The 24,232-nt window shown below is 42.9% G+C and overlaps 3 protein-coding genes across 4 annotated transcripts; 1 reads left to right on the plus strand and 2 right to left on the minus strand.

The window, feature by feature from the left end:
- Positions 2,113 to 5,385, plus strand: LOC8076041 (dof zinc finger protein DOF4.6). Of its 2 annotated transcripts, none has more exons than XM_021460174.1 (2): positions 2,113 to 2,835; positions 3,865 to 5,385. In XM_021460174.1, the coding sequence occupies exons 1-2, from the start codon at positions 2,572 to 2,574 to the stop codon at positions 4,972 to 4,974; spliced, it is 1,374 nt and encodes a 457-aa protein (XP_021315849.1). In that variant the 5' UTR covers positions 2,113 to 2,571; the 3' UTR covers positions 4,975 to 5,385. The 2 variants fall into 2 exon arrangements, with proteins under 2 accessions (XP_021315849.1, XP_002452763.1); XM_002452718.2 differs by lacking the exon at positions 2,113 to 2,835 and adding an exon at positions 2,842 to 3,537.
- Positions 10,118 to 15,017, minus strand: LOC110434916 (ORM1-like protein 3). The gene is made up of 3 exons (XM_021459896.1): positions 14,490 to 15,017; positions 13,531 to 13,679; positions 10,118 to 10,627 (listed from the first exon to the last, which is right to left on the minus strand). The coding sequence occupies exons 1-3, from the start codon at positions 14,673 to 14,675 to the stop codon at positions 10,489 to 10,491; spliced, it is 474 nt and encodes a 157-aa protein (XP_021315571.1). The 5' UTR covers positions 14,676 to 15,017; the 3' UTR covers positions 10,118 to 10,488.
- Positions 17,390 to 22,493, minus strand: LOC8076042 (transcription factor bHLH157). The gene is made up of 10 exons (XM_002454446.2): positions 22,172 to 22,493; positions 21,272 to 21,361; positions 20,894 to 20,999; positions 20,608 to 20,649; positions 20,415 to 20,474; positions 18,641 to 20,008; positions 18,457 to 18,558; positions 18,185 to 18,364; positions 17,974 to 18,099; positions 17,390 to 17,890 (listed from the first exon to the last, which is right to left on the minus strand). Exons 1-10 carry the CDS (start codon positions 22,252 to 22,254, stop codon positions 17,714 to 17,716), a joined length of 2,334 nt encoding a protein of 777 aa, XP_002454491.1. The 5' UTR covers positions 22,255 to 22,493; the 3' UTR covers positions 17,390 to 17,713.

Raw genomic sequence — 24,232 nt, forward strand, 5'->3', positions numbered from 1 at the left:
GCGGAGGGACCCGCGCCCGCGCCGAGTAGGGCCGTTCAGTTCTTCCCCCCAGGGTTAGTGCGATCTCCCTCTGGCCTCTCCCCCGTGCGGCCACCCGCGTTGCACCGCGTGGTGGTGGTGGCGTCGTCCGCTGTCCGCAGATAGGTTGGGGGGTGCCGCCGCGGGCCCTCCGTTCCACTGCCTGCGCTGCGCCTTCACCACACCACACCACCGGGCGCCACCGCGCACCAGCAGCCCGCGGGGCTCCGCGAGGCCTTTTTTGACGACGCTGGTGATTGAAGCACACGGGTCAGCGGGAACCGGGAAACGGAACATCGACCAGGTGCCGAGGACTGGGATGTGAACACACGGACACGGCTCATGCAAAGGCATGTGTACAGGATCCGTACTCCGTATCGTACTTAGCCGTAGTTCGTTTCTTAATGGTGCATCAAAGCTGTAAAGAATCTGATTGGATTATAGTATTATTAGGAGTATATAATTGCCTTAGATTTGAAGAAAAATCCGGAGAGGCAAACCTCGCAAGCAAAAGTTTTAACCTCCACAACACACCGAGGACCGAGCTCCTCACTCTGGCGTCTGTTGCACCATTCCTTCGCCTTCGTTCACATGCACACGCGCCTGCTATGCCCTTGCATCTATCCTGCACTGCCACAACAAACACTCACCTGACACGTCCTCCGGTTCCACTGCTCCAAGTAACTAATGCCCGACCCGGCAACACCCTAGTCTGCTAGTAGGCATTTGCACCTTTCTCCAACCAACCGATGGTACGCATTGTACGTGGCGTCTCTGCTGTACGTAACATGCAAGCCACCCTAAGCTCCCTGTTGTGTCACTCGGATAGCCGGACACATCAAAGAAATGCCTTCATGTTTGAGCAAAACGTTTTTTTTTTTCAAATTTCACTGACAACATCAAGAAGCTGCTGGGACCGTGACAAAAATTAAAGTACCATTAAAGAAAAATATTACTAAATAATGGCTAATAGATTCGGCTGTATAAACTCAAATGAACAAACTGCAAATTAAAATTAATGGATAAGATCAGAACTAAGTGCGCTAAACTGTTCACCCAGTTCTCGAGTTAGAGTCGATTTTTTTTTTTTTGACTTGGCCGCATAGCTTTGATTTTTGATACCGGTAACAACATTCAAACATCTGCCAGTGTCTCTAGGGATTCACTAGTGATTGTGCCATCATAAATATTCTTCCTTCCTCTCAATTGCTTGGCGATGAACTTAGGATTCGCATGCTGTGTATGGTTGACGCCAAAGCTCTCCAAGTAAAGCCAGTTTTAATTATTGTTTTGCATACATACACGAAAAGGCTCTATGTTTTGCTAGCCATCTTCTCCGCACGTGGTGTCAATGCAGTAGGTGCCGCATCAAATGGATCCTCATTCACCACCACTTAGGACAGAAATTTTGTTGATGTTGCTCTAGAGAGAGACCAGGAGGGGGAATGATGATGAAAACACCGATCTACTCGCCGTTGACTGTATATGAAAAGAAATAGCAGGCTATAATGGTATTATTAGTGACTCACATATTAGGATCTGTAAATAGACGAATGTATCCGCTATGTCTTATAGAAGTGCGACTAGGTGCATGTTAATTTTACATATACTTAGGCTTTGTTTGGATATACGTCTATCCACTTCAATCTACATGTGTTGAGGATGATTAAAGTGAAAATTACTTTAAATCTTACTTCTATTTAATTCAATACATATGAATTTAGGTGGATACATATGCATCGAAATTAGGCCTTAGTATATGTTCAAACAAATACAAAACTCTCATTTAAAAAATTTAACTCGTTGGAAAATGAAACGTGTATTTATTTTAGGACGAAAGTAGATGTAAATACATGATTACATGTACAAGTAGCTCTAGGCCTTGTTTAGTTTCGAAAATTTTTGGAAAATGGACATTGTAGCATTTTCGTTTGTATTTGACAAATATTGTCCAATCATGGACTAAGTAGGCTCAAAAGATTCGTCTCGTCAATTTCGACCAAACTGTGTAATTAGTTTTTATTTTCGTCTATATTTAATACTTCATGCATGTGTCTAAAGATTCGATGTGACGGGGAATGTGAAAAATTTTGCAAAATTTTCCCTGGGAAGTAAACAAGGCCCTAGAAAGATTGCAACAACGACAAGAATGACCGTAGCGTTGTTCGATCATGAGTCCGTCGTTCTTGAATTCAGAAACCAGGATGTGTTTAAACACTAAAAACACCCCGGTTAGTTGCTGGCACGTGGCACGGTTCCCTACGCACGTGCGAGGCCCCACGGACCATCATTCTGAGGGTTGCGCCGCTGCCCCTCTCTCTGGGTTGACTGCTGTCACCGACTGGTTTTCTGTAGCTCCGGACAAAGCGCATTTCCGAAAACTCGCTACTAGACGCACAAAGCGCACTTGGAAGCCTACACGGACGAAATTTGACGCATTTCCAAAAATTGCCAGGGCACCAATTTCCCTTGCTCTTCCTCCACCCTTCGCCCGTAGCCTAGACGCATAAAAAAAATTGCGGAAAAGAATCGCACTATCTCATCTCATGACATATGAAGGAGAAGACTAGAGAAGGGGCGGGGAGCAATTCCACTACTCAGGCCATCCACAGGACATTCCTCCTCCCTCGCCCGTCCCATCCAGTAGTTCCAGCAGTAGGCGGCTCCTCCTCCTCGTCCTCCTCATCCTCGTCGCCAGTCGTCGTCCTGAGCTCATCGTCTTCCTCGCCCCTCGTTGGCAAGCGCAACACGGGAGAATCGCTGGCGAGGAGCGGAATTGGGATCCTTGCATGCATGGATGCGGCGCAGTGGCATCAGGTAAGCTAATAATAATCTGCACAGCCATCTCGATCGATCGAACGCAGGCGCTACCTAGCTGCAGCATGCATCGGGGGCCATGAGCACGAGATCTCTCACCTGCCGGCTTGGATCTTGATGTCTAGTGTCTTCTTGTTCTTGGTTACTGCTCTATATTAATTGGTTCTTCGTCGTCTCTGGCCTGCTGCCTTGGTCCTGGAGCTTTGGTTTGCTTTCTTATAGGGAGTACTCTACTCCTATGTGGGCATGACGATCTCTCTACCTCTCCGGCAGGCGGCAGGCGGCAGGCGGCAGGCTTTGTTGTTCTTGGATACCGCCATGGCGAACCTTTTATTCTTTGTGTAGATCTATGCGAGTATCGTCATCTGCTCTCTGTGTGCGTGCCTGCCGTCTCTTCTCCATTGGCTTCGAGCTGAGGGCCGGCCTTGTGGCCTTTAATTCTCCCCTTGTCTCCTCCTTTTAATCCCTTGAAAGGAGCACACGACCGCCTTTATTTTCCTTTGTTCCTGCCTTTCTTTCCATCTTATCCCGCTTTCCAAGCTCTCATCCCTTTTATCCCTCCTTTTTTCCCTTCTCATATAGGAGTAGCTTTACTCTCTTTCTCCCACACCTTGTTGCATCAAAAGAGCAGCCATGTCTTGGGTGATGGAGTAAGTAGCAAGTGCTACGCCACAAGCGCAACCCTACAAGAGCACACCCAAAGTTGAGTTTTATGTGATGCTTTTGTTTCTCTCTCATCTTTTCCTTGCTTTTTTTTTTCACCTTTTTATTTGCCTTTACCCTCTTCTCTTTAATCTCACTTTGTATCCATTTGCTTGGTTCTTTGTTGCACCCCACTGCACTTGCACCTTAAGAATCCAAAGACCCACCACTACCCTCTGCTATGTTGCTATTCATCTCTTCATTGTTCTCCAATTACTACATGTTCTTCTTGCTTCGTAGGAGTAGTTGTTATTAGTTAGCTTAACATTCATCATTCAGGTTTGCAGTAGTAACATCTAACGATGAGCAATATGTGTCCATCACCAGGGGTTAGGGCTAGGGAAGCCCATGGAGGAGATGCTCATGGCTGGAAACGCAAATCCAAACCAGAATCCAAACCCGCCACCGCCTGCACCGTCAGCTCCCGGCGCCCAGAGGGCTGGCGCTCCGGCTGCGGGCGCGGCAGCAGCGCCTAGCGCTGGCGCGACCGGAGGGCCAGCGGGGGCGGGCACGGAGCGGCGGGCGCGGCCGCAGAAGGAGAAGGCGCTCAACTGCCCGCGGTGCAACTCCACCAACACCAAGTTCTGCTACTACAACAACTATAGCCTGCAGCAGCCGCGCTACTTCTGCAAGACGTGCCGCCGCTACTGGACCGAGGGCGGCTCGCTCCGCAACGTCCCAGTGGGCGGCGGCTCCAGGAAGAACAAGCGCTCGTCCTCGGCCGTGTCGTCGGCGGCCGCCGCCTCCACCTCCGCGGCGATGTCCGGCACGGTCTCCGTGGGGCTCCCGGCCAAGAACCCCAAGCTGATGCACGAGGGCGCACACGACCTCAACCTGGCTTTCCCTCACCACAACGGCCGCGCTCTGCAGCCACCGGAGTTCCCGGCGTTCCCGAGCCTGGAGAGCAGCAGCGTGTGCAACCCCGGAGCGGCGGGCATGGTGGGCAACGGCGCCGCTGGCAGGGGCATGGGCGCGCTCTCGGCGATGGAGCTGCTGAGGAGCACCGGCTGCTACGTCCCCCTGCAACACGTTCAGCTCGGGATGCCCGCCGAGTACGCGGCCGCGGGGTTCGCGCTGGGCGAGTTCCGCATGCCCCCGCCGCCGCAGTCTCATAGCGTGCTCGGGTTCTCGCTGGACACGCACGGCACGGGCGGAGTTGGCGGCGCCGGGGGTTACAGCGCCGGGTTGCAGGACAGCGCGGCTGGCAGGTTGCTCTTCCCCTTCGAGGACTTGAAGCCGGCGGTGAGCGCCGCAGCTGGTGGTGGCGGTGCAAGCAACGGAGCCGATCATCATCAGTACGAGCACAGCAAAGATCAAGCTGCAGGCGACGGCGGCAGCGGGCCCAGTGGCGTCACCGGTGGCCACGAGACTCCAGGGTTCTGGAGCAATAGCCTGATCGGGAATGGCAGCAGCAATGGCGGCGGAGGCCCTTGGTAAGGCGGCGCGCCATTGCATGGCTCATGCACGCGCCGTTGTCAGCATGTGGAGATAGGGGATAGAGACAAGGATCCGAGTTAATAAGAGGGTCGAGGAGGTGATTAGTGTTCACATATGGCGTTTGATCTCTCTCTGGTTGTTTGGCTTTTTTTTTTCTTTTTTTTTTCGGTTCTTGGTGTTCGTGTGTGTCAATCGACTTGGGGGCTAACACAGCAGGATATACAGATTGTTAAGGTGGTGAACCGATGATTTACAGCTTCTCTTAGCCAATCCATCTCTTGTTTCTGATTGTGTAATCCAATATTAAGGAGCAAGCTGTCAATCATGTGTCATTGTTGTGCATTGCATGCATGTAGAGTACTATGTATCAATTGAGCAGTTCTGTTATATACAGTGTTTTAAGTTAAATCACACCGTACGTTCACGCTTCACGTAAGTAGTTTTGTGACTTGCTGTGCTTTTAAGTCTTGATAACACACAAGTCTGTTATTAATCACGTTGATGTGTATTGTCTTGTTTAAACCTCTTTCTTGGGTTTTTGTTTTGTTTTTTATTGCAAGTGTGCATCATTCAATTCATCAGTGATCACATTGTGCTACAGTTGGTTAATTGGTTTTGTATAGTGAAGAGTGCATGCTAGATCAGTTCATCATGTGAGGGAGCATACAATGCTGTGCTGATCTAACTTGGGGGTACCCGGTAACAGTCATATTTTGTGGTTGTCTCATTTATGTTCTGTTGTCGTATCATCGAGCCCTTAGACCTTATACTCCTCAGTTCTTTTTTTTCTTTAGAGAGAACAAAGTTCCAGCCTCTACCAATCCTCCTCCGTTCTAAATTATAGTTTCTTTTAACTTTGTATAAGTCAACTTTCTCTGATTTTGATCGAGTTTTTCAAAAGAATATGTTAACATAATAAGTACACTATCAGTACAGATTTAAAACAAATGCACTATCAGTAGATATTTAATGAAGAATTTACTGAAACTAGCAGATAGACATTTTTTTCTATAGTAGATTTGATTAAAGTTTAGAGCAATTTGATTCAAGATAAAAAAAAACTATATATAATTTGGAACGGAGAGAGAATACTTTGTGTCTGTATTTTATTTTATTCGTGATATCCGTCGTCTCTGCAGACCGATCTCCATTTCTTTTTTGCTAGCTAGCGCTCTGGTAGCTCTGAGATGCCATATCTTCTCGGCGCCATCATCACGATTCACGAACCCAAGAATCTTCCAGCCATGAAAAGCACTACGAGGAGGAGGAGGAGGGCAGGCCGTCGTGGAGAAAGGGAGAAGGAATATGTATGTAAGGCAAACACCATGCTTTATTTTGCACCTGCTGTCTGTCCACATGGTACTATTATCATATGTTAAGAGCCATCTGCAAGGGCTTGTGCAGGCCATTGGTATAGTTTGGTACTACTACAACTCATAGTATTTTCTAAACCAAAAGGGTGCCCTTTCCTTCCTCGATCATCACCATTATGCTGCTTGCCCTCTCCTGACCTCTCATGTCAAGTGTAGTATATGAGATGAATACTGCATGCCCTATTTTTTTAAGCTAGTTCGTTGGTCATTCACTGTTGCAAAGTTCAACTGCCCGCACCAGAAAGTTGCCATCAAATTATTCTCTCACTCACTTGACCATTATCACGTAGATGGCAGCAGCCTGGGGCCTGTGTGTGTCTTCTTCAGTGGATGGCCTGTTACAGCAACACTTTACCGCATAGAAGCCCTTCTTAATCTGGTGGGCCCACAAAGATATTCTCCTATGGAGGGATAGGTCCTGCCGACTGTGCCAACCGGGTGCAACTCCGGATGTTGGCATTTGGTCTTGTCACCCTATATAAGGCCTTGTTTAGTTTCCAAAAAATGTGAATGTGCTGACAGAAACTGGTCATGATGAAGTCAAGTCATGAAGATAAAAGGTATATATGCTGAACTTGGAATGTGTGGGCAAGCGTGGAACAATGCCCTACAGTCGTAGTAGCTAGGCCATTGACTCATCCCCTGTTTTATTTCTTCGACATATATAGTTAGTTAAGATAAAAACTGAGTCGAGATCTTACGGTATATTGTACCTAGCAAAAATACATGTACGTTGCAACGAGAGAAAAAAATCTATCAAATCTATATCTATATCATGCCCGTGCGTTGCAACGGAAGATAAAAAATTTCAAACATTATAAACAATAGCCACAAAAATAGTAAGTACCTACTTATTATGTTTTACATATAATTATATAATATTTGAAATATATAATATATTTTATTTATGTGACTATGGCAGACAACAAAACGAAAATGTTTTACTAAACAAAAAAAGGATGAAAATAAAAAAAATAGCTGAAATTTTGCCTTTTTAGTATGAGGTGCTCTCCGTGTTGAGGAGGGAGCAGATTGACTGGATAGCTAGCTATCTTGATAATGAACTTGCCACCTCCTTGATTTCCCGGACCTAAATGCATGGTGTTGGAGTTCTTAGTGATCCTCCATTGGTGGCAGCGATTGTTGAAAGATAGCCCGTTTTCAAAATCAAACCACAAGAAAATAAGGGAAACACATATAAGAGTTTTTATGAGGTTGGTGACTTGGTGAGGTACAAGAGCCTTTTCATTGCAAAACACATTGAGCAAACACCCGGGAAACAGAAATAGCAATGCTCGAACCGGACCACATACAGTTAATAACTTGTACTCCCGCCCAAAAAGATGCCGTTCTAGAATAGTGATATGTTTTAGTATGTCATATATTTGACTTTGTAAAAATACAAACATTTATCGTATGAAATAGATGTTATAAACATTAATATTTTTGTCTACATATCTGGGCCTTGTTTAGTTCTGAATTTTTTTTGGATTTCTGTACTGTAGCATTTTCGTTTCTATTTGACAAACATTGTTCAATCATGGACTAACTAGACTCAAAAGATTAATCTCGTGATTTACAGGCAAACTGTGTAATTAGTTTTTGTTTTCGTTTATATTTAATACTTCATGCATTATGCCGCAAGATTCGATGTGACAGAGAATTTTGAAAAGTTTTTTGTTTTTGGTAGAAACTAAACAAGGCCCTGGTTGAAGTTTAGACACTGTAATCAAGGATGTATCTAGGATTGCATTTTTTAGACGTAGGTAGCAGATTGCAAGCACCTATTTGGGATTGCTTCACAAACTACATTGTCAAGCAACTCCACGAAAAATTAGAGTTTTTAGAGCATTCTTTTATGTGCTCTCACACTAGAGTGGACCTGCACCTGTTTAGCTGAAAAACATAAAATGGAGCTTAAAAACGTGCAGCTAAACAGTCTCGCACGGTAAGGTCTTGTTTAGTTCCAAAAAGTGAAAATTTTTTGGTACTGTAGCACTTTCGTTTGTTTGTGACAAATATTATCCAATCATGAACTAACTAGGATTCAAAGATTCGTATCGTGACTTACAGCTAAACTGTGTAATTAGTTTTTGTTTTCGTCTATATTTAATGTTTCATGCATATGACGGAAAATTTTGAAAACTTTTTAGTTTTTCAGAGTGAACTAAACAAGGCTAAAAAAAAGAACCGGCTGCCATACGGCGACGGTACTAGCTAATGTGATAGAGAGCGAGCAACGTTGTTCCTGTCAGGAAGGACTGGCGTGCATGAATATGTGCCGGTGCATGCCACTGCTCTACATGTCAGCATGTTCGACATCGTGGCAACAAATGGCTGGAACAGTACAATCATGCATGGAACCTCGAGAGTCAGCTGTTATTGTGCAGACGCTGCACCTTTTTGCGGGAAGTTCCAGTAGCCAATAAATTCTCGAATATATGTGGAGCTTAAACTTTTATGGTGCTTTTGAAATATAATAAAGCACGGAAACCTCCTTTTCTAAAAAATATATAATGTTTTAACGAGTTAGCTGGGTCTCCAATCGATGCTGGCATGCTGCAGTCACATAGTCAAAATATTGTTCGCTAATTTATTATAAGATAAAAAATATTGCTGAATGGCTAACAGATGGGGAGCGTGCTTGCCTTCGGGGAAGGGGGAAAACAGCAAATACACTGAAACGCACGCTTTGCCAAAAAGAAACATGTTTCATGCGCGCACTGTATACTATAGCTACGGGATCAGACCAACTCGGCAGCTGATGGGCATGCCATGTACAGGGGTTCGGGGGGAGTAGGTGCAGGGAATCGCGGGCGATGGCAATGTTTTCACCGTCATCCGCCCTCGCAGACAACGAATCCCGGCGGACCCCTGCAGGCAGCGGAAAAGCCCTTCCATTCACCTAGCTAGTAGGTCTGCCGGCCGGGCAATTTGTGATGGCTGATCGATGAAGCGAAAACGAATACAATTTTGCTAGCCAGTGACGGCTGAGAAGCGTGAACCAGCAGCCGCCCGGGCTCAAAACACGACAGCGAAATCGTCTGCGTTGTGTACGTAGCACGCGATTCTTTGCGTGATACTGTTTGCATCGTTCCACACGAGTATGAGCTAGCAGCCCCTAGCCATGCGATCTCGATTTCCTCTTCGTGGCATGGCCGTCGCTTGGCGAACTGGTGGAGCCGTGGAGGCCGCCGAAACAGCAGTCCGTACCAGCAGACGACCAAGGTCCACGGACCACCTGGTGCAGGTGTGTGCAGGTGTCTGCGTGCGACTTTGGATGCTGGCAGTGGATGTCACTGTTACCGCGTGGCGTGCGTCACTCTGCTCGACTTCTCTTCTGGGACTGGGAGGAAGCTGCCTTCTGAATTTTTCTGATGGTAATAACTGACTAAACTGGTGACTTGCAGGTAGTTCTACTTTTTTTTTTTTTGGGAAAGGTAGTTCTAATAATTGATAAGCTTTACCCCAGCACAAGAGTTTTTTTACTTTTACCGTGAAGGCGTGAACCTGAGTCCAACCGTCAATATAGCCGGCGTTGAGTTGCTGCTATTCAGCCTTTATTAGTAGCCCGAGTAAAGACGATAAGCACAGTTAAGACAGACTAGCCCCAAGGGTATTGGATTGTCACCAACAATTCAGAGTGGACAGTGGTACCCCGTGACACACGATTCGGACACATAGTTCATCTTCAGACGGTCGGTCATGACAAATTGCCAATGTCAGGCAAGCAAACAGTTTTCCCACCAAGAAACGTATATCTGACGGCCTGTGCAAAACTGTTTGTAATGATTTTGGTATCCATCACACACAGCCAGTACTGTATTGCTACCTTGGTACTAGTATTATGGTACCTGAGAAAACATTGCTCTGCAGAGTGATGCTGTACATATAGCAACTGACAGATGCTCACAACAAACCATATAGCAACATTAAGAGTGTACAGCGTCTGTGCACATCAGATGTACAGCAGCGACATTTCCAGCCTCTGAGCATTTCTCTATACAACGACCAAGGCCCATCTGCTAACAACTTTTAAACACTGGTACTCTGATGAGCCCAACTAAAGCACTAGAGGGAACATACAGACCGTTCTGAAAAGCATATATATAGGTAAATGTCTGGTGACAGATGACGCTGTTTAGTTCTCAGCATTTATTCCAAAAATCCGGACCTTGTGCATATTCGGTAGTTTGGCGACCACAAGCACACTAACGGCAAGGGTATTGAGGAAGAGCATAGGTTGTTGGTAGTCTGTGGTGTGCAAAGCTATCAGATACCTGTTGATGAAATACGGAGGGAAAAGCAAGCTACCATTAGTAACAAAAAAATACTTGATCAAAAAAAGATGCGTAGCTGAGAGTATCTTTATGCGAATCATGGATAAAAATAGTGTGATTCTGCATTACATTCATAACGAATCAGGCATGAAAAGTAGTTAACTTGTTTTTAAGGATTAGCTATTGTCTATCATGCATGTTCACTATATGCCATGTGAACCTGATGGAGTGCTTGAAAAGATTAGCAACAGCAGAATGCAGAAGTCACATGAAAGATCAGTCTATATTAATTGCTCTACAGCTCTACAGTTATAACACACTCAGGATAAAGAACAGTCAGCAATGTGTACAAGCTGACAAATATCTGTCTACTGCAGCATTGCACTACCGTGAACACCATTATGCTATGCAAGTGCAGGTTATTGCAGACAAACTCTAATGTCCATGCTACAAGGTGCTCTACTACCTACATGGCAATAGTCAAGGTTTATCCCACATTCCCACTAAGCATGCCATTGATAATAACGCTTATTCTAAGACAGCTAACTATAGCTTACTGTTAATACTACACATGAAGCAGTTTTTTTCAGTGCAGCTTGTTGCTTTCTTGACAGTGAAAGAAAAGTGGGATGTGTTCATGCCTGTAGATCCAGTGAGTGGTCCCAGAACAACATAAGCAACTTACATAGCCTACTATAGAGTATAGACATTACTTGAAGCAAAAGGCAAGTTTCCACAAATTGAACAGAACTCAGAACAGAGAAGATCACAAATATGAAGCAGCCAATTTTTCCAGGGAACTGTGGCTATGGACAACCCAGAGAACTGTGGGTATGGACAACCAAATTCAGAGCAGAGGAAACAAAATCAATTTGCTACACTAGGCCTTCAACATTCAATATAAAGTGTGGCTGCTACACAAGTGAACATTTGATTGCTTACACTATCATATTACTAACATCAATGTTAACTTCCTAATTGATTTTAAAAAGGCTCTTTTCCTTTTAGCAGCAAGCAGGGGCAATATTCCTGAAATCTAAGTGCACGGTATCATCAAATGGCATGAAAATGTCTTCAATGATCAAAAGACAATGTTATCCAGCTTTCCATCAGGTATTCTTATTGAACTACTGAAGCCATTAAAGAGACAAACTGCACTACTTTTTTTCGTGATGACCGAATAATGCTGTAACAGAATCAACAAGATCATATTTTCACAGGAACTGCCCTGACTATCTGCACTAAAGCTATACTAAGAGTATTTAGTTTCCAAAGGGCAAAGTTGTATCTGTTTCTTTGACAAGACCATCAAAGAGGATTAGATTGGCGATCATGCTTTCATTTCATTCCTTGAAAACCATGATAAAAGTCATATGCATGAACAGGTAATACCTTACACTCAGCAATTTTCTGCATGGTTTATTTCTATGGTAATGCTCTTAAATAAGCCAAGTACACTACCTAAATGAACAGATGGCTTCCTAGTTCCCATATAACCGGCCAAGTCACTACTATGGGGTGTCTGACTACCCTTCTTTCGTTTTACTGTCACGGATAACATTCAGGGGCCATTTGGCAGCGCTCCTTGGAGCAGCTTCTATGTGAGAATCACTCAGTGAAACAGTGAAAACCGCACAGATTCTGATGGGAGTAGACAAGAATCACTTCTCCATTTACACTAGAATCTGGGAACTTAAAAAACAGGCTCCTCACTGCTCCCTATTCAATCCCCACAAGAATCACTCTTAGAATCAATTCTCATCTGCTCCCCTACCAGAATCAACTACAATCACTCCATCAAAGAATCAAGGAGTGGACGGTGGACCTCTATCAAACAGGCCCTCGACTATCAGGGAACACGACTCCCTACATAAAGTGAGTTTTTATTTTCTACAAAGCAAGGATAGGGGTTATGGACCATATGTCAAACCTCCAACAACACAGTTGATGAGGATAAACAGTGAGATCTCACTCAATAGTGGACTCATTTGCATTTCTAAATATAAGATATTATTGACAAGTCCAAAGTCATACAGATTATGGTTCCAGTGATTAGTAATGGCCATTGACCTAACAGAGTGGTAAACAGTGAGCTTTCCCACAATAGTGGTCTCAAATGAACTGAAATATAAGAATCATTAAAAAGCCTGGGTTGATACAGATTACAGTTTCCATTAAAAAATACAAGCAATAGAATAATTCTGAATGGAGCATATAGCTGCACCAACTGCAGAATCCTTCTTTAAGAAAAAGCACATGTAGTGGACTAATATACAGATCAAGATGCTACGGAGGATTATGGAATATTCTAATTAAGTCAACCATCACAAAAAATAAGTACACATCAGGGATCAGACAATTCAGCAGTTGCGAAAAAGGGGGAAAAAAAGAACAAGGATTAGGCTACAAAAAACAGAATACTTATATGCATGATCTAATACAATTGAAAGAAACTATACCTGTCATTTAGTATTAATGGAACATAACCATATACTATACTCCCTCTGTCCAGAAATGGTAGTCATATTTGACCAGAGGAAAAGTCATACAAATTAGATTCTAACCTCGATTTCTCATATATGTAGTCAATTGATAGAAAAATTAATATCATCTCAGAGGTACTTTGAATGCAAATCTATTGATGCAAGTTTTTATGCTCTAAACTTGCATATAATTTGACTAACTACTGATCAAAATTATAAACTTGGACTTTTCTTCTAGTCGAATACGACTATCGTTTCTGGACAGAGGGAGTCGTTTAGCGGTTTCAAATATCTCTCATGATATTGCGTTCTGGGTCGACAAAACATTTTGAGTGTAAGTATCACATAATATTTCTCCTAAACATAGCCATAGAGAATGAAAATGAAATTGAACAGAGAAATACGATGGGCAGCACTTACAGGACTACAGGAACAACAATGAGGAACTTCCTATTGCGAGTAAGCTGTTTGCCATTGTCCATTTGTTCCCACCAAGTCAATCCGTTGTACATTCCCTGGTCATCAGCAAAAGGTGTTCCTTTCTTCCAATGGAAAAAGTGGTATGTGATCTGAAAAATAGGATTCACATTCCAGATGGCAAGTGTTATTTGGACAAAGTTGCTTAGAGACATGTTTAACAGATAGTACAGGAAAATTCAAGAAACCAAACCCTGTACCAACAGTACCTAATATGTTCCCTTTGCTTTAGTTTCAATGAAGATAGGGAACATTAAAAACACATATAGGCTAACAAAGTGAGAGTCCTGAGATCAATTTGCAATGTTATTAATCCTATAATGAGGAATTCGTTATCTGAGGCAAAAACATACTAAAAGTGATATGTCAGAGTACATACTACTAGGCAAGCTAACAAAACATGTAGCAACATCATCGGTGCTGATATTCGTGTTATTTGGCCTTCAGACATTACAAATTTACGAACTATGCTTGTATACGATATGCTTTACCCGATTGATGTACACAAAAAAATATATGGTTCTGTTGTTAGCTATATGGTCACCAGAACTAACCAAACTTGAATGCTGAAGTATCCTGAAATTCATATAAGCTAGCAGCCAATGTTCAACTTTACGCGAATTTTGGTGAAGCAATTCTGCCAAGTGGACGCACCGAAACTAACTCCTATCTATATATTGGATGTCCTATCAGTCCAATTGAGGGAGCACGAAGCAAAGCTTTGTACGCAGATAGCATCAGCACATTAACGCCCGCGCTGGACGGACCGAAGCATTGTTTACAGCCTCTGGAGGGGTTCAGATCCATGATCAGAATTTCAGCAGCAAATGGGAACTCCGCACGCACGTACGAGGCGGGAGGGGACGGCTTGGGGCTTGAGAGGAATCGGAAGAGGCGGTTACCGCGAAGTGGAAGAGGTTGACGACGGTCCACGCGGTGCCAGGGGTGCAGCCGAAGACGGAGAGGACGAGGAGCCAGGAGAAGAAGACGATGAGGATGTAGGTCGTCCAGACGCCCGGGTACATGAACCACTCGGTGTTCTTGTTCAGATCCGCGGGCGGGAACGCCTGCACGTACAGCTTCGCCATCCCGGGGCTCCCGAGCAATCCCTAATCGCCGGCCCGCCGGCCTCGACGAACCCTTCCGCCCCCGGCGACGGGAGAACGGCAGGACACGGTGGGGGGACAGACGGGAGCAGCAACGAGCTGTGTGGTTGCGTGCTTGCGGTCCGCTGTGGCGGCTGCGGTGGCGGGATTTATAGGTGCGGGATCGGAGGGGACGAGGAGGGAGGGAGGGAGGGAGGTTGGAGCCGCGGCGTTCAAAGATGGGGGCGAAAAATTAACGAGGCGGTGAGAGGGACGGGTGAGATGGAGGAAGGAAGAGGACGGCGAACAGGAGCGGGCGCGTGGAGAGGAGACTGCCCAAGGAAGAAAACACGACGTCGTCACGGACGACTGGGTCAAAGATGGAGGGAGGCGACTGATTATGGGCTCTCGTGGGCCGGGCACGGTTTCGGCCTGTTTTAACGAGGAGAGATTTACTCGTATGGGCTTGAAAAAAAATGGCTCTTTTTTTATTTTTGAACTTAATCTTGAAATAAATTTTTATTAGTTCTACGGGCTTCCGTCTGTTTTCAGTAGTTAACGGTGTTAAATGAACAATAAAAAGACTGTTCTGCCCCTGGCGTAAAAAATTTGAAGAGTTTTGTTTGTTTGTTATATATTTGGAGTAATATTTAGCAATAAATTCATATATAATAGTAGCAAATATTTGGCTAAAAAATTGTAGAGTTTTGTTTGTATATTAGACTATCTCCAACAATCATCACCCAAAATACAAGACCTATTTGTCCTTTGGGTAGCGCTACAGGTAAAAGGTTCCATAACTATTTTTAATCTTCTCCAACAACAAGATCTAAAAGACAACACTCTCTGCAAATGTGTCTCGAGGAGAGAGGATACCCAAATTTGGGTTATGCCTCTCCTGATACCCAAAATGGGTTTTCTGTATAGGTACTCTGTTGGAGACTATAGTTATTGTGTTGGAGACCCATTTTAGATTTGGGTTCCCAAATAAGTCTCCTGTTGGAGACAGCCTTATGTGTGAATTTATTGCGTGGGGCCGAGGCTGGCACAGACGCATTGGTAATAGAATTTTTATATTTATAAATGTTTTATTGTAAATTCATCTTTCAAAAAAATAAATAGTCCCAACAGAAATTACAGAATTAATACACCCATGCTAATTCATATGTCCAAGTGAACGGATGTAATTTCTTTCTTGCTGTTAATTTTGACGTGCTTTAAAAATTTTAAAAAAAATCCATACGAGCTCGGATCAAGATTTTAGAGAACGATAGAACTACAACTTTATATTTTTATAAATTTTCGTTTTGAAACCATCTTGATTACCAAAAACTCAATATATGTCATTCTTAGAATCTAAACCTTATACTACATCTATTTTAAATTATAAGATATTTTGATTTTTTTAGATACATTATTTTTATTATATATCTCTACATATATGTCTAAGTACATAGTAAAAAGTATATATTACAAAAAAATCTTATCACTTGAAAAGGAGGGATCATTAACTGTTTCGAGTCGAAGGCCGTGGGCAGCGGATGTTTTGATTAAGGGATGTTTTGATTTTTCTATAACTTTTGTTATATACTTAAATATATATATTATGTCTCGTTATATAGCAAATGCTATGAATTAGAAACATCAAAACGCCTTATAATTTAGATTAGATAGTTGTGTCTAACTGTCAGGCCAGTCTCGGTAGTCGCCGAGGCCTAGTGTCATCAAGAATTCGAGTCTGCTCCCTCCTCTTCTGCCAGGCAAAGTTGTCAACCGCAGCCGGTTGATAGAGTCAAGAAGGGCCAGCCGCAAGCGACACTAAAAATATACGGCTTCGTTCCATAACGGTGGGACGGACTATGGAGACTAGTCTAGGTCAATTTCTGGACCGGTTCCTGGACTCTGACTGCCACCAGGATTCGGGCAATGCGTTGATATTCAGTACAGTGCAAATAAAACATTAGTCTAAACCACCGATGCATTCAAGTGGTAGTGAGAGCATCATCGTCTTCCTCCTCATGTCCCGGTCCTCACCACCAGTGGCCACGGGGGTGACAGATTCAGGTCTTGTTTATGGTTTGTTTGGCACATTAGTAAAGTTGTTTTTTTAGAAAATAGTTTTATGAGTAACTTTCTAGATGAAGCTGAGCTGTTTTGGATAAAGTGTTTGGTAAAATAACTTCACCAACTACTTCATGCATAGATGAGAGAGAGAAATGAGGGAGAGAGCTGCAATAAGGTACATTTTTTCAGCTTAATCCCAACTCATGTCTCTATGAGAGAAGAAAAACAGCTTCACCCATGAAGTTGTTTTAGAAATAAGTGTTTGGTATGTTGTGAGCTGTACCAAACATGCCCTTAGTTTCACACCTAAAATTTCTTTACCCTTCACATCGAATCTTCTAAATTGAACAGTTTGTCTATAAATCACGAGACAAATCTTTTAAACTTAATTAATTTATGATTAAATACTAATTATTAAATAAAATAAAATTACTATAGTAGTTAAAACTAAAAACTTTTTTTTTTTGATCAGAACTAAAAACTTTTTGGAACTACGAGAGAGGATTCCGGGCAGTACGTGGCCAGCGCTATGCCGCCATCTACTTCCGCCTCCCGCTTTCTTTCTTTTCTTGGGCCGGGTTTTGGACTGAATGTGACGCTAAGCCCACTAGGGGCGTAGTTGCCGAGTCTTCCCTAGGCGTTCAGCTTTTACGTTTGCACCAAATAATGTGTTGATATTGTTTTTTTGACACAATAACATAAGCAACCTCACACCAACTAAACAACATAATAAGCAACCTCACACCAGTGTCCAAATTACAAGCGAGAACATCAATGTTCCTAAACCCATTACATGAGAATCTGTACATCTTCTAACTGAATTTTCTTCAGACACCGCAATGTGTGTTTGCTACATCCTTATCAGTTGTCACTTCTATCAACACTTGAAGGCCATCACCAAGCACTAATCAGAGCTCCAAGCTTTATCCATTAACATTTGTTGAAATATGGTCTACAAGAATTATTTGTGGCAATTGCTATCTCCCAGCAAGGCCAACCGGAATTGATACAGGAGGTTGTTGGTGCTCCGCAAAAGATAGAATGCCATTGTTCATGACCTTAGTTAGCTGATCCGAAGATCGATTGAGGCTGTTCTGCTGCAGTAACTGAACAAGCGATAAAAATATATCCATTCTCGTCACGTTCTTGTTTGCCTGTAAAACCACCAACACACAAAGACTGTCAGCCGAGAACGCGCCATAAAAGTAAAAACATCCTAAAATAAGAGTTCCTTTACCTCAACAAGAAATCGAGCCATTATCTTTCCATCACGAAGTTCCATCAGTCCCTTCAATATTGTAAGTCCAAATCCACGTATGGTGTCAGCTATCTCTAGAAAAAATCCGCGTTCCTCACAAAGCATCTGTTAAATAGCAAATATATCACTTCAAACTTCTACAATGTGTGAAAAGAGCGCTAGGTCATCACCCATGATTTGGGAACCATACCTCGACAAGCATCTGACCAGGCGGTGCAAGATCCTCGACAATTATTGGACAAACCATAGTCTGCCCTGCAACCTCATAGGCCCATGTCGCACCTCCATTGCATCCACCACTTGGATCATCTTTCAACACAACTCCATTTGAGTTATCATTCAAGACAGCACCACTATCCTTGCTTATCATCTATATGAATGCAAATGTCAGCACAAGGAATACTAAGATGGAAGTTTCGGTTGTACAAGATTTAATTATATGCATACGCCAGCGCGACATACCTTTGGTTCATCGGCTTGCTTAATCTTTTCTGCATACTTTGTCACGCTTTGTAGAAAGAGCATATGCTTGATTGTTCGATCCAACAAAGCATCAATGCTACACTGTTGTGCAGAAGCAAATATAAAAACTCAGCCACAAACCACCAGCTTAAACACAGAGAAAGATGGTGTGGTCAATTCTTACCTTTGCACTATTTGGGACTATCTCACGTAACTCCTTTACGCGCTCTTGTATCTGTTGCCGGTCCTTTGGTCTTGGCCGTGTACTTTCACCTGGCCTAGATCTTTTCTTAACAACCTTCTCTCCTTCATGCTTCTTTACCTGGCTGACCTTGGAATGTGCAGTGTTCAAACTGCCACAATCATCCATAGATAAATTCTGCAGTGACACTGGGGTTTCCTTTGATGATCCAATCGGAACATTTTCGGATGTACAGCTACTGGAAGGGAGTATCAATGGTGGTACTTGTGCCTTGCACACTGAAAATGAATCTTGAAGGTTGTACCTTGGCAAATGACAGCCCGAGACAAAACCAGCTAATGGTTCAGTGTTATCCATAGCTGGGCCAACATTGCTGTCAAAGCCAAGCAGCTCCTCAAAGAAAGATTCTGAAAACAACCCTCTCTCTTCAACTGACAATGGATCACTACTCGCCTGTCCTGAAACAGAGTTCATGGCAGTAGCACTCAGATGTGAAGTGTTTCCTGCTAGTAGGGCAGTGTCATCCCACCAATCATTCATGACTGGATCAAATGCTGTACTTTCAATAAAGCCATTATTTTTATTGACTCCTTTTATGACTGGTTTTGTTGTCCCTGTGGCGGTTTCTCCCCATATTTCGTTCGGCAATTCATGGAGCTCACAAGCACGAGTAGATCCAGCAGTACCAACCTCTTGGATCACATTATTCTGAACAAATGGAGTGTCATTGTCAAACAAAGTGGATTTCTGCTCAGCATCTGTAGAAACTATTGATGAGTGCGAATCCAGGAAGCTTGATGATTTTTCACTTTGAAGGCAGTATCGTAGCTTGTTAGGTGTGCATGACAGCCCGTGCTCTATTCTTTGAAGATTGGTCAAATTTGAAAAACTTGTAGCTGCACTTGCCCAACTAGAATCAGGCTGTTTAGCGGATTTGAATTGTTGAGCACTTTCTGAAATAATATTGTGCAGCAAATTGCTGTCACTTTGAAATACTTTAAGAGTACTTATTGACTTGGAGTTCACTGGCATGGCCACTATGTGAGGATTCAGACCACTGAAACTTTTATTGGATGTGTAACCATTAAAACAATGCAGAGAGTGATTATTTGAAGTAATTGCAAAGTTCTTCAGAGAATCTACGGATATTGCGTTCTCCAGCCTTGAGTTTTCTGGTCCAGCCTTAATACGTACAAGACCCTCTGTAGAGCTTGGAGAATCGACTTGAAATTGTGGATTGTACAAGAAAGCATCTTTCTGAGCATCTTTGGATGAAGGAGGCCATGAAAGACTTTCCATCAGAAATGTTGCACCTTTAACTTGATCCAGAAACTCTAAGCTTTCAGAAACCTGTAAATGTAAAATTTTGAGTAATGCGCATTATGATTCCCTAGTTAAAAATAAAAAAAATTGTGTTCACACTGCAGATATGATCACACATTATAATTTTCTTTTGAGTAATCATGAGAATGTATGCACATTATGATCACACGGTTTCTTAATGATTTCCTAGTGCAGACTGCAGACAAGACAACATTTTCTCACAATGTGCACTTTCAGAAATTTTGATTATTCATTGTGAAACCATGATTTAAAGTGCAATTTCTCGAGATCTGCTATGAATCTAAAGATAGCATCTTAAGGGAAATTCGTACAAAATTGTTCTTGTAAGAACCAAAATGAAGACATCATGATCATGGGTAGTCTTTTCTGCTAGAATCATAAGAAAGTTGCTTTCAAAAACTAGAATGCTAACCTTTTGCATGGAACCGAACTGTGCCACACCAAACGCAGGCATAGGTACAACTGCAATAGTCTGTAGAAGATGTGTACTTTTCAGTAATTGGTCAATACTTTTGTAATATTTTAAGTAATGAACTGGTTTCTGCTCTAAGTTTGTATAGAGCAAACTGTTTATGTTTACAAGGCAAAAGAAATAGAGCAAAAACCTTTATTCCGCTTAGGAACTGATGTTGCCACCAAGTATAACCCTACAAGAAGGTAACCCTCCTCTGTTAGAACAAGGAAACTTCTTACTTTGTCAAGGCGTTTTCAACATATAAAATCTTTAAGGAAAATGGTTATCTTTTCTGCTTATACGTAATATTTTCTTTTGTTTTTCCACATGCTTTTTAGAGTTCTCGCATGTGGGGGTATTAGTTATAATAATATATACTAGTAAAAACTGCAGTCAGAAGAGAACCTAATCAAGGGAGAACCAAAGGAAATATGCACCTGACATAAACCTAGGTTATCTGCATCGCTTATCTGAGAGAAACTGAAGGGGATGTCATCAGAAATCCATTGGAACTCCCCACTTATTAGAGCCCTTCCTATGAGGCTGCAATAAAAAGGTGTGATATTGTCAATATGCAGTTGTAACTTTGGAAGTACATCCTCAGTAGAGGAGAGAACATTCAAATACCATTCAAAAAAAATCTAGACAAAATAATTGCCCTGAATGATGCAACAGGAAAAAATGTCCAAATAAACCTGGGTTTGCACTATTCAAATTATGCTTAAAAAAGCATATAAAGTTGCAGGCACCAAGATATATCAACCAAGAAGATTCGCAAAAGATCAAAATCAAGCATGGAAAAATAATTGCCATACCCTTCTCCGACGACATGGACCTGATTGACCATCTTCTCAACCACTTTTGTTGCTTCATCTTCACAGTGGCATTCTCCTACAGTAAGCAACCTAATATGCCAAACCAAGCATCACTGCATCAGTAAACAACTCGCAGATAAACATGACAATAAACGAGGGGAAAAAAGAAAGAAAGAAAGTGATTGATCATGGACAACTTTTACCTACCGATGTGCCAAAAAAGAAACATATATATTATATACAAAAGAGGAGACAATCTTTCTGTCATTATTTTTAATGGAGTTCAGAGTCCTTGTGTAGGAAAGAAACCGTTTACAGAGCAGAGGATTTCAATTCAGCTCGTACAGTTGTAAGCGCTGCAACGAGTAGGTTTGAAGCTGACAGGCGGATGTATTGATAAGGGAGGAAGATGCGTGTCATCTCTGCTAACCAAAGCAAGAACGAGCAGAGACAGAGAGGCAGTGGAGTTCAGATAGATTTCCCTTGTTCCATCTCTTGAAGGAAACTGAAAAACGGATCCATTCTAGTACAAAACTAAACTGCTGTGTGCTGGTTTGAGAATTGAGATCCCAATGCGCACTTCGCAGGCTGTATCGTCAGCTCGTAACGCATAAGTTTGGGTACTCGTTATTCAGACCAACGAAAGGAAAACAGGAAATAAAAAAAAACACAGCACTACTGTCTCTAGTACTGCTATACATATAGTATCACGAAAAAAAGCTAGCATAGCAGCATACACAAATGCTGCAGCAGTTGATTCCTCAAAAACAAATGCTGCAGCACTTGCAAACAAAACGAAACTGGGTATGCTTCTCTCTCTCGGTCTCTCCCTCCTCCCGTCTCCGTACCCAGCAATCCACCGAAAAGCAGGGAGTGCAGTGCAGATCTACTGTCACTCACCGTGGGTCGCGACGGTCGGGGCGCCAGATCGCGCCGTAGGACCAGCCCCCGGCGCGGCAGAGGGCTTCCAGCGCCCCCGCCATCGAGGCAAGCAGCAAGACACACCACCGGTCGTCTCGAACTCGAAGCAACAGCAAAGCGGCTAGTATAGCAGTAATCTGCGGGGAGTGCAAGGGTTTAAGCGCGGAGCCGCGCGGCGCGATAAATAAGCTGGAGCGATGGGCTGGACGAGCCGCGAGGTGGGACGTGCGAAGCCTGGGAGGCGCTGTGCGCCTGTGCCGCAGCTCTTTAACGAGTAGTGGAGGCGTGGGGCAGAGTCACAGGATCCCGCGGGGCTACGGCGCTCGGCCCGGGTGAGCCGGTGAGGATGAGGATAGCGAGCGAGCGAGCGGGCGGGTAGGTCTGGTCGTTTTCCCGTGTTTTTCGGGGGTAAATCGCCAGCCAGCCCGAACGGAGTAGGACGGTGCCGCCGTGCCGGCCAGTGCGCTTCCGTTCGGCTGGCCACGACTGATCGACTGCCCTGTTCCCTCTGACCCTCTCCGTATAGAGCGTTTCAGGTGCGATCCACTACTACTTTATGTATCGAGATCGTGAGACACTACTTTATGTATCGAGATCGTGAGAATGCTCCTTGACTCCTTGCGAACTATGTTCATTTGATTGATAAGTCATGAAAGAAAGTATTGTTAGCTGATTTATTATGAGAGGAAAACATTGCTGAATGACTGACAGATTCGGCTGATAAGTCCAAACAAACAATCATCGCGACAGGCCGCTCAGATTTCGACCACGAAACTCTGACGAAATTAGTTCAATTTACACATTTCAATCACAATTTCACAAGTTCTTGCCAGTCCCCTTCGTTATTGTTGTGTGGTTATAGTAGACTGAATGTGTTGCTCTGTTTGCTTCCATGGTTGAAAGTATTGTTCGCTGATTTGTTGTGAGAAAAAAATATTTTTAAATAATTAGCAGATTTAGAAGATAAGCTTAAACGAACAGGTTGCAGATCTCGGTAGCTTAATTGAATGATGATTAAAATGGGGAAGAGCTTTTTTTTTTCTCTCTCTGAAAAGGACAGGTCACTGATGTACTATAGAATTATCAGTACAGTATGTGCTTATTTACACCCTACTGCCGGTAGTCGGCAACTTTTCCAAAAGAACGCTGAGTTGATTTCGACAGTCCACCTTGTGTCTCTTTCAGTTTTTTCTTCTAAGATCCAGATCGATAGACCTATATCCATCTTTTAGTTTGTATATGCGGTTTATAATTCCAAATTTTCAATGGTATTTGGTTATTTAATTTACCTGTGTCTAAGCACGTAGCTGCAATTAGTCATGATCACCGGCGTCATTTTCGTCGCCCACACACTCAAAGAGATCTGGAATGGATCATGCAAGTATAGTACGGATTAAGTTGGCATCAACCAGTGGTTAGTGCTAGCCATAGAGACCAAAATTAATGTCCAATACTGCACCATGACGCGTACCTGAGATCAACATGTGGCAAGCAGGTTTCTATCGGCTCCATGAAGATTAAGTAACGTGTGGTAAAGCCGGCAAAATAGGAACTGACAGATAATTTATAAGTATGTACTCAATCCATCCCAAATTGTAAGTCGTTTGACTTTTTTAATATCAAGTTTGACCACTCGTCTTATTCAAAGTTTTGTACAAAATATCGTTTTTTTGTTGTGTATTGGTTTACTAATAAAAGTTCTTCAAGAATGACTTAAATTTGACTATATTTTCATAAATTTTTTGAATAAGACGAGTGGTCAAACTTGGAGTAAAAAAAGTCAAACGACTTACAATTTGGGATGGAGGGAGTAGACATTAATTAAGGCCTTGTTTAGATAAAAAAAAGTTTTGGATTTTGATACTGTACCATTTTCGTTTGTATTTGACAAACATTGTTTAATTATAGAGTAACTAGATTTAAAAGATTCGTTTCATGATTTACAGACAAACTGTATAATTAATTTTTATTTTTATCTATATTTAATATAATGCTTCATGCATGTGCCGTAAGATTCGATGTGACGAAAAATCTTAAAAA

This window comes from Sorghum bicolor, chromosome 4 (assembly GCF_000003195.3).
Source record: "Sorghum bicolor cultivar BTx623 chromosome 4, Sorghum_bicolor_NCBIv3, whole genome shotgun sequence".
Taxonomy (NCBI): Eukaryota; Viridiplantae; Streptophyta; class Magnoliopsida; order Poales; family Poaceae; genus Sorghum; species Sorghum bicolor.